Source organism: Physeter macrocephalus, chromosome 4 (assembly GCF_002837175.3).
Source record: "Physeter macrocephalus isolate SW-GA chromosome 4, ASM283717v5, whole genome shotgun sequence".
Taxonomy (NCBI): Eukaryota; Metazoa; Chordata; class Mammalia; order Artiodactyla; family Physeteridae; genus Physeter; species Physeter macrocephalus.
Window position 1 is genome coordinate 45,435,365 of NC_041217.1, and position 10,669 is coordinate 45,446,033.

Below are 10,669 nucleotides of genomic sequence, written 5' to 3' on the forward strand. Positions count from 1 at the left end.
CGGCATGTGGGATCCTCCCGGACCAGGGCGCGAACCCGGTTCCCCTGCATCGGCAGGCGGACGCGCAACCACTGCGCCACCAGGGAAGCCCCCCTCTGCCCATTTTTTAATCAAAAAAAAATTGGGGGAGCTATTGAGTTGTATGACTTCCTTACATTTTCAGGGTATTAACCCCTTATCAAGTACATGACTTGCACATATTTTCTCCCTTTTCATGTTGTTGTTTCTTTTAGTGTGATGTAGTCTACTTGCTTATTTTTGCTTTTGTTGCTCGCACCTTTGGTGTCACACCTAAAAAATCACTGCAAAGACAAATGGCAAAGAACTTTTTTACCCTTTGTTTTCTTCTAGCAGTTTTACACTTTCGGGTCTGTCCTTTAAGTCTTTAACCCATTTCAAGTTAATTTTTGTGAGTGGGGTAAGATAGGGGTCCAATTTCATTCTTTCACATATGAATATCCAGTCTCCCCAACACCATTTATGGAAAAACTATCCAATACCCACTATTTTTGGCTCCCTTGTCAAATATTTGTTGACTACATATCTGTGGCTTTATTTCTGGGTTCTTGATTCTGTTCCATTGGTCTATGTGTCTGTTTTTATGCCAATACCATACAATTTTGAATATTATAGCTTTTAAATCAGGAAACGTGATACCTCCAGCTTTTTTTTTGTTTGTTTTTCTTTCTCGAGATTGCTTTGACTATTCGAGGGTCTTTTGTAGTTCCATACAAATTTTAAGATTATATTTTCTATTTCTGCTTCTTCAATTTCTTTCATCAGTGCATATAGTTTTCAGTGTACAAATCTTTCACCTTCTTAAATTTATTTCTAGGTTTATTATTAGTTTTGATGCTATTGTAAATGGGATTGTTTTATTTCTTTTTCAGATAGTTTGTCAGTGTATAGAAACACAACTAAATTTTGTAGGTTGATTTGGAAACCTGCAACTTTACTCAATTTATGGATTAGTTCTAACAGTTTTTTGGTGGAGTCTTTAGGGTTTTCTATATATAATATCATGTTGTCTGCAAATAGAGAGAGTTTTACTTCCTTCCTGATTAGATGCCTTCTATCTCTTTTTCTTGCCTGATAGCTCTGGCTAGGCCTTCTAGTACTCTGTTGAACAGAAGTGGCAAGAGTAGGCATCCTTGTCTTGTTCCCGATCTTAGAGGAAAAGCTGTTGAATTTGGTTTGCTATTATTTTGTTGAGAATTTTTACATCTCTATTCATCAGGGATACTGACCTGTAGTTTTCTTCTTGTAGTGTCCTGATCTGGCTTTGGTATCAGGGCAATGCTGGGCTCATAAAATGACTTTGGGAATGTTTTCCTCTTCTTCAATTTTTTGGAAGAGTTTGAGAAGGATTGGCACTAATTCCCCTTTAAATGTTTGGTAGAATTCACTCATGAAGGCACACAGTCCTGGGCTTTTCTTAGTAGGTTTTTGATGACTGATTCAATCTCCTTACTCATTATTGGTCACTTCAGATTTTCTAGTTCTTCATGATTCAGTCTTGGTAGGTTATATGTTTCTAGGAATTTATCCATTTCTTCTAGGCTAGCCAATTTGTTGGCATACAATTGCTCTTATCAGTCTTATGATTCTCTGTATTTATTTGGTATCAGTTGTAATGTTCCTCTTTCGTTGCTGATTTTATTGGAGTTTTCTCTCTTTTTTACTAGGTTAGTCTAGCTAAAGGCTTATCAATTTTATCTGTTCAAAAAACCAGCTCTTAGTTTCATAGATCTTTACTGTTTTTCCGGTTTCTATTTTCATTTATTTCTGCTCTGATCTTTGTTTCTGCTAACTTTGGGCTTACCTGTTCTTCTTTTTCTAGTTCCTTGAGGTGTAAGTTAGGTTATTTCCCATAAGATTTTTTTTTTTTTTTTTTGGTATGCGGGCCTCTCACCGCTGTGGCCTCTCCCGTTGCGGAGCACAGGCTCCGGACGCACAGGCTCAGTGGCCATGGCTCACGGGCCCAGCTGCTCCGCGGCATGTGGGATCCTCCCGGACCGGGGCACGAACTCGTGTGCCCTGCATCGGCAGGCGGACTCTCAACCACTGCGCCACCAGGGAAGCCCTCCCATAAGATTTTTGAATCATAAAAGTCTGAAACCTCTGGACTGAACATCAAGTAGGAGGAAAATGTGGTCTGAGGTGAAGTTGAAGAAGAAGGAAGGGCAGGAGCCCACAGAACCTTGACACCTATGGTAAAGACTCTGATGGCTGGAGACGGCTGGAGACGCAAAGACGAGTGATCAAGTGAGATTTACATTTTTAAAAGATCATTTGCAACGTAGGGAAATAAATATGGTAAGGGCAAAAATGGTTCAGGGGAGAAAAACAGAGATTACTGCAGTAGTTAGCACTAAGGTTTTGTCAGTACAGATTTATTCTTATGTATGTGGTTAAAGTATGTGTATTATTGTGCATGTGTGTGTGTGTGATTGACCCTGTACTAGACTATGATGGAAGCAAAATAATTACTCTAACATATTAAAAGTAAATAAATGAGAAAATGTATATGAAAGCCACTAAGTTTATATCACTATTAAGCATTAAGAGTAGTTCCTGATCTCCAAAAGCTTATGCATGTGCTGCTATTAAGAAATACTGAGAGGGCTTCCCTGGTGGCGCAGTGGTCGCGCGTCCGCCTGCCGATGCAGGGGAACCGGGTTCGCGCCCCGGTCTGGGAGGATCCCACATGCCGCGGAACGGCTGGAGACGCAAAGACGAGTGATCAAGTGAGATTTACATTTTTAAAAGATCATTTGCAACGTAGGGAAATAAATATGGTAAGGGCAAAAATGGTTCAGGGGAGAAAAACAGAGATTACTGCAGTAGTTAGCACTAAGGTTTTGTCAGTACAGATTTATTCTTATGTATGTGGTTAAAGTATGTGTATTATTGTGCATGTGTGTGTGTGTGATTGACCCTGTACTAGACTATGATGGAAGCAAAATAATTACTCTAACATATTAAAAGTAAATAAATGAGAAAATGTATATGAAAGCCACTAAGTTTATATCACTATTAAGCATTAAGAGTAGTTCCTGATCTCCAAAAGCTTATGCATGTGCTGCTATTAAGAAATACTGAGAGAATTATATAAAACAACATGATTAAGTCAATGAATGGTAGACAGTAAATGCTATAGAGACAGGAGAAATGATTGGGCTAGCAGAATGAAGTGAAGTTTCATGGAGACAGAACTTGAAGAATACCTACAAATTGTTTATATATGTGTGAATGTAAAGATTTAAGGTAGTGTACAAATGAGGAAATTGGGCAAAGGGAAAATGAAACAAGAGCATTCTGTGAGAGCCTGTAAGTTTGTTAGCACTGGGGCATAAATTTGACTGGTAAGCTAGTTGGCAGCCAACATAGTGCCATTATCAGTTCCCATGATTCATAGAGTCTCTGCACAGCTATTGCTGGTTCTCATAACACAGACTCTTCTGGGGATCTTCATACATTTGTCCTCCACAACATCTTAAGCTGAGTTTCTCAGGAGCCACTTCTTATTACTCCCTAAATATAGGCAAGTAGCTTAATGTCACTACAGTAAAAGCCATAACAGAATGGTCCAGGGCACTCAGTTTTCTGCTTATCTGGCTTAATTTAGACAAGATTTAAAAAGAATCCACAGTAATGAGGGGCCTGTATATTATTCTCCAAATTTATATAAATGAAATATTATTTACTCTGAGCTTCTGATAAGTTTAATGGCCTTGAATTTGAGTTATACTCTCTGATAAGACTCTTGAATGCAGGTATTTTACGTCACCAGTTAGGCAGGACTTATGATTCAGGGAGTCAAACAGAGTTGACATTCTCTTATTCAAGTTAAAGAGTGTGACAAGAAAGTAAACCTAAATGGAAGGCCACCTCATGGGCAGAGGAATTCAGAGAGGCAGGCTTAAGGATGGCCCTGGATATGGAACGGTGTAGGCCATGTGCTGGGCACCTGGCCCCATGCATTGGCAAAGACTCCCAATGCCTTGAGAGTTGAATGATTGGAGAAATAACTATCCAATTTCTGTGTGGTTACCATGCATCAGTACTTTCTCAGTACCTTCTAAGCATCACCTAATGAAATGGTTAAAGCACTAGTTAAGAATGAATAGTTCTTTTTTAATTTGAAACTCATCAAAATCAGTTACAAGGGTATTTGTTTACATTGACTGAAAAAATCTGATTATATTCTCCAGAAAGTATATTGATACTAAGTCACAACAAACAGTATTAAAAGTGATCTGATTTAATGATTTTATGGTAGATACTCATCTTACTTAGCTAACCTGAAGGTCTTTTGGCAGAATGGTATTCTTCCTGAGAGAATTGATCCGAAGCCTCTCATCTGCATACTCATAGGCCATTTTTCTTCTCTTCACATCACGCAACATTTTCCAATCTACATAGTAACTTCGAACTTGGCCTGAAGCTGATGAAGGAACCACCTAAGAGACAGAGACAAGGAACAAGTGAAGGACAGTCAGACCCAGACTCTGCCAGTTTCTCCATCCTGTGATCCTCTTTCAGTCACTATTTATGACCTTTTATCCCCCAAGTAATTACGGATAACTTTAATAATTTAAAAGAATAGTCTTAATTCAGAACAAATAACTTTAGTGGACATACATTAAGCCAAAATGGTGGTAATTAATACAATGCCAATAATGTGGGTTGGAAAGTGAAAAATTTTCTGAGATTTTTTATATAATTCTGTTTTACCTTTACTTAGGTTAATAAATATATGGTTCAAAAGTCAAAAAAGTATAGAAAGGGGGAGGAAACCAAGATGGTGGAGTAGAGAGACATGGAGCTCACCTGCTCCCACAAATACATCAAAGATACATCTACACGTGGAACAATCCATACATGATATCCTACTGAAAGCTTGCGGAAGATCTCAGACAACCAAAGCTGCAAGAAAGATTTCCACGAAACCACGTAGGATGAAGGGAAAAGGGAGAAGAGGAATTGGGATGGGACCTGCACCCTTGGGAGGGAGCTGTGAAAGACGTAAGTTCCCTCACCCTGGGGACCTCCTTCACTGGCTGGGAGGTCTGCTGGGACTGATAGGGAGCTTCAGAGGCTCAAAAGCAGAGTGCAGGAGCTGGTCTGCTGCCCCACAGGGTAGAGAGACCAGCACAGACGGTCTCTGCCACATTGCCACACTCTCCAGTCTGAGGCGCACCTGCTGGCGTGCATAGCGATTGGGTGTTGAAACTCAGGCTTCAGCAGACAGACCTGGGGAGATGACTTGGTTTGGCTGCGTGAAGACAGCTCAAAGGGCCTGGAGTGTGGCCCAAGCCACAACTGGGGGTGTGCACAGGATGGAGCATGGGGCTGCCGTAGGAGCCCCACTGTCAACATGGGAAGGGAGGGGCATGGGTCCACTATAGCAGCCTCACTATCAGCATGCTCACAGCAGGGCACAGCTCCAACTGCAGCAGGTTTTGCAAACTTTCTGGACATGCACACATGGAAGTGGCACTGAATACTGAGGTGATCACTGGCACTCCTGCTTTAGGTGTGGGGCTGCAGCTCCAGAGGACTTTCTTGCCCATGGTTTTGTGAGGGTTTCTCACCCATACCTAATCTTCAAGCCGATTCCAAGCACTCCTGCAGCAGATGCAGCCCCCGAGGGCAGTGCCAGCAACAGTGATCTTTGTGGGTGTGCACACCAGGTGGTAGGCAGTGTCACAGAGTTGCACATCACAGCAAACAGCTCCGGGGGAGGAACACACAGGGGCTCCTTTCCCAGAGGGAGTGCTCTAGTCCTGCCTACCTCACATTGAAGCTTAGAATCGGATCTAGGGGCTTCCACTCCAACAAATGGGGAGAAGACTCTACCCCTAACAGGGCTGTAACAATCACAGAGAAAAGAAATCACAGAGGCCCTGCCCAACATCCAGTGCAGGCTCCAGGCAACACACCACCTATATCAAGGAGACAAGGGCCAGTACATCCTGAGGAAAGACACAGCAAGCCAAAAACAGCCCTCACACCAAAAATACTGGACTCATACAGTCTACACAGGGTCACTCCCAGATAAAAACAGCCCTTCAAAACCACAGTAGACAACTGTTTTCCCTAAATTCAGAGTAAGAGGGACTTCCCTGCTGGCACAGTGGTTAACAATATGCCTGCCAATGCAGGGGATACAGGTTCGAGCCCTGGTCCGGGAAGATCCCACATGCCACGAACAACTAAGCCCGTGTGCCACAACTACTGAGACTGTGCTCTAGAGCCCATGAGCCACAACTACTGAGCCTGTGTGCGACAACTACTGAAGCCTGTGTACCTAGAGCCCGTGCTCCGCAACAAGAGAAGCCACTGCAATGAGAAGCCCATGCGTCGCAATGAAGAGTAGCCCCACTTGCTGCAACTAAGAAAGCCCACGTGCAACGAAGACCCAATGCAGCCAAAAATAGAATATAAATAAATAAATTTAATACTTAAAAAAATAAATTCAGAGTAAGAGAAATACAAATAAAATGAAAAAGCAGAAGAATTACTCCCAATTAAAAGAACAGGTGAAATCCCCTGAAAGAACAAGCAATGAAACAGACCTCTCCAGTCTACATGACCCCAAGTCCAAAAAGGAAGTAATAAAAATGCTGAAGGGAGAGCAGCCAAAATGGCAGAGAAGGACCTTAAGCACACCTCCTCTCACAAGCACACGAAAATCAGAACAATCTGCAGAACAACCACTGTTGAAAAGGACTGAAACTTAGCAAAAAAGATTCTCTACATCTAATACATAAAGATGGAACCACATGAGATGGGTATGAGGGGCACACTCATGATATAATCGAATCCCATACCCCCAGGTGTGCAACCCACTAACTAGAGAACAATTACATTGCAGAAGTTCTCCCAAAGAAGTGAGAGTTCTGAGCCTGTCAGACTCTACCCCCAGCCCAGGGGTCTGGCATGGGGAAGAGGAGCCCCTAGAGCATTTGGCTCTGAAGGCCAGCGGGGCTTGACTGCAAGAGTTCCACAGGAATGGGGGAAATAGAGACTTCACTCTCAAAGTGCGCACACAAAATCTCACATGTACTGGACCAAGGGCAAAAGAAGTAATCTGATAGAAGCCTGGGCCAAACCCACCTGCTGGTCTTGGATGGTCTCCTGGGGAGGTGGCTGTGGCCCACCCTGGGGACACAGACTCTGGTGCCTGATATATCAGGGAGCATTCATCTGCATGTATGAGCTCTTGTGGAGGCTGACATTTTGGCACAAAGACCTGGCCCCACCCAGCAGTCCATAGGCTAAAGTGCTGAGAGGCACTGAGGCAAACAACACAATGGGCAGGGACACAGTCAAACCCATCAGCAGACAGGCTACCTAAAGACTTCCTGAGCTCACAGCCTCCTCTAGATACGCCCCTAGACATGGTCCTGTACATCAGAGGACCAAGACCCAGTTCTACTCACCAGGGGACAGGCACCAGCCCCTCCCACCAAGAAGCCTGCACAAACCTCTACATCAGGCTCAGCTACCAGGGGGCAGTCACTAGAAGCAAGAAAACTACAGTTCCACAGCCTGCAGACTGAGTCCACAAACACAGGTCAGACTACCTGGGACCAGCTGGCCCCTGGTCCTTCAGGGATGAGAGGGGAGTGCACTGCTGGGACACAAATGACGTTTCCTACAGAGGGCCAGTTTTCCAATGTGGAGGACCGAAACCAACCTACCACATACATAAAAACACAAATAGCAATTTACATAAAATGAGGCAACAGAGGAATATGTTTCACACGAACAAACAAGATAAAACCCCAGAAGAACAACTAAGTCACGTGGAGATAGGCAATCCACCCAAGAAAGAGTTCAGAGTAACGATTGTAAAGACGATCAAAGAACTTGGGAGAATAGATGCACAGAGCAAGAAATCAGAAGTTTTTAAAAAAGAATTAGAAAATATAAAGAATATAAAGAACTAAAGAAAACAATAACTGATATGAAAAACACACTAGAAGGAATCTATAGTAGACTAAATGATTCAGAAAGACGGATCAGTGAGCTGGAAGACAGGTAGTGGAAATCACTGCCATTAAACAGAAAGAAGAAAAATGAAATGAAATGAGGACAGCTTAAGAAACCTCTGGGATGACATCAAGCACACTAATATTGGCATTTTAGGGATCCCAGGAGGAGGAGAGAGAAAGGGTCTGGGAAAATAATTGAACAGATAATAGCTGAAAACTGCCCTAACCTGGGGAAGGAAACAGTCACCCAAGTACAGGAAGCGCAGAGAGTCCCATACAGGATTAACTCACAGAGGAATACACCACAATGCATTGTAAGAAAGATGACAAAAGTTAAATATAAAGAGAGACTATTAAAAGCAACAAGGGAAAAACAACAAATAACACACAAGGGAACTCTGAAAAGGCTATCAGCTGATTTTTCAGCAGAAACTACAGGGTAAAAGGGAGTGGCATGATATACTTAAAGTGATGAAAGAGAAAAACCTACAACCAAGAATACTCTACCCAGCAAGGCTCTCATTCAGATTTCATGGAGAAATCAAAAGATTCACACACAAGCAAGAGCTAAAAGAATTCAGCACCACCAAACCAGCTTGAGAGCACCTGCTAAAGGAACTTCATTAGGCGCAAATGAAAAGGCCACAACTAAAAACAAGCAAATTACAAAATGGAAAAGCTCATTGATAAAGGCAAACATACAATAAAGGTAGAAAATCATCCATGCACAAAGCTGGAAGGGAAGTTAAAAGACTAAAGTAGTAAAATCATTTGTAACCACAGTAAGCAGTTAAGCGATACACAAAACAATCAAACGTAAAATGTAAAATCAAAAACAGTAATAGTGAGGAAAGGAGACTACAAATGCAGTGTATCTAAAATGCATTAGAGACCCCAGAGAGAAGATGGCAGAAGAGTAAGACGCGGCGATCACCTTCCTCCCCACAGATACATCAGAAATACATCTACACGTGGAACTGCTCCTATAGAACACCCACTGAACGCTGGCAGAAGACCTCAGACCTTCCAAAAGGCAAGAAACTCCCCACGTACCAGGGTCGGGGAAAAGAAAAAAGAATAAACAGAGACAAAAGAATAGGGACGGGACCTGCACCAGTGGGAGGGAGCTGTGAAGGAGGAAAGGTTTCCACACACTAGAAGCCCTTTCAAGGGCAGAGACTGCAGGGACGGAGGGCGGGAGCTTCAGAGCCACGGAGGAGAGCGCAGCAACAGGGGTGCGGAGGGCAAAGCGGAGAGATTCCCGCACAGAGGATCGGTGCCGACCAGCACTCACCAGCCCGAGAGGTTTGTCTGCTCACACGCCGGGACAGACGGGGGCTGGGAGCTGAGGCTCGGGCTTCGGAAGCCATGAGAGGACTGGGGTTGGCTGCATGAACACAGCCTGAAGGGGTTAGTGCAGCACGGCTAGCCGGGAGGGAGTCCGGGAGAAGTCTGGAGCTGCCGAAGAGGCAAGAGACCTTTTCTTCCCTCTTTGTTTCCTGGTACACGAGAAGAGGGGATTAAGTGCACGGCTTAAAGGAGCTCCAGAAACGGGCGTGAGCAGCGGCTATCAGCGTGGACACCAGAGATGGGCATGAGACAATAAGGCTGCTGCTGCCGCCACCAAGAAGCCTGTGTGCGAGCACAGGTCACTCTCCACACCTCCGCTCCCGGGAGCCTGTGCAGCCTGCCACTGCCAGGGTCCCGGGATCCAGGGACTTTTCCGGGAGAACGCACGGCGCGCCTCAGGCTGGTGCAACGTCACGCCAGCCTCTGCTGCCTTAGGCTAGCCCCACATCCGTAGCCCTCCCTCCCCCCAGCATGAGTGAGCCAGAGCCCCCGAATCAGCTGCTCCTTTAACCCCGTCCTGTCTGAGCGAAGAGCAGACGCCCTCAGGCGACCTACACGCAGAGGCGGGGCCAAATCCAAAGCAGAACCGCAGGAGCTGTGCAAACAAAGAAGAGAAAGGGAAATCTCTCCCAGCAGCCTCAGAAGTAGCGGATTAAAGCTCCAAAGTCAACTTGAGGTACCCTGCCTCTGTGGAATACCTAAAGAGACAACAAATCATCCCAAATTGAGGAGGTGGACTTTGGGAGCAAGATATATTATTTTTTCCCCCTTTTTCTCTCTTTGTGTGTATGTGAATGCTTCTGTGTGAGATTTTGTCTGTATAGCTTTGCTTCCACCATTTGTCCTGGGGTTCTGACCGTCCCGTTTTTTTTTTCTTTTTTTTTTTTGTACTTTAAAAAATTTTTCTTATTATTTTTTATTTTAATAACTTCACTTCATGCTACGTTATTTTATTTTCTTTCTTCCCTTCTTCCTTCCTTTCCTCCCTCCTTTCTTCCTTCCTTCCTTCTTCCCTTCCCTTTTCTATTTTTTCTCCCTTTTATTCTGAGCCATGTGGATTAAAGGCTCTTGGTGCTCCAGCCAGGAGTCAGGGCTATGTCTCTGAGGTGGGAGAACGAACTTCAGGACACTGGTCCACAAAAGACCTCCCAGCTCCATGTAATATCAAACGGCAAAAATCTCGCAGAGATCTCCATCTCAACACAAAGACCCAGCTTCACTCAACAACCAACAAGCTACAGTGCTGGACACCCTAAGCCAAACAACTAGCAAGACAGGAACACAACCCCACCCATTAGCAGAGAGGCTGCCCAAAA

The 10,669-nt window shown here is 44.0% G+C and overlaps 1 protein-coding gene across 1 annotated transcript in view; it reads right to left on the bottom strand.

Annotated features, from left to right (window-relative positions):
• Positions 1-10,669, bottom strand: part of MRPS14 (mitochondrial ribosomal protein S14) — a 33,336-nt gene that overhangs the window by 2,458 nt on the left and 20,209 nt on the right. Inside the window, exon 2 of the mRNA XM_024133709.1 lies at positions 4,305-4,463. Within this exon, the coding sequence (XP_023989477.1) occupies positions 4,305-4,463 (159 nt within the window). The remainder of the gene's footprint in view (positions 1-4,304; positions 4,464-10,669) is intronic.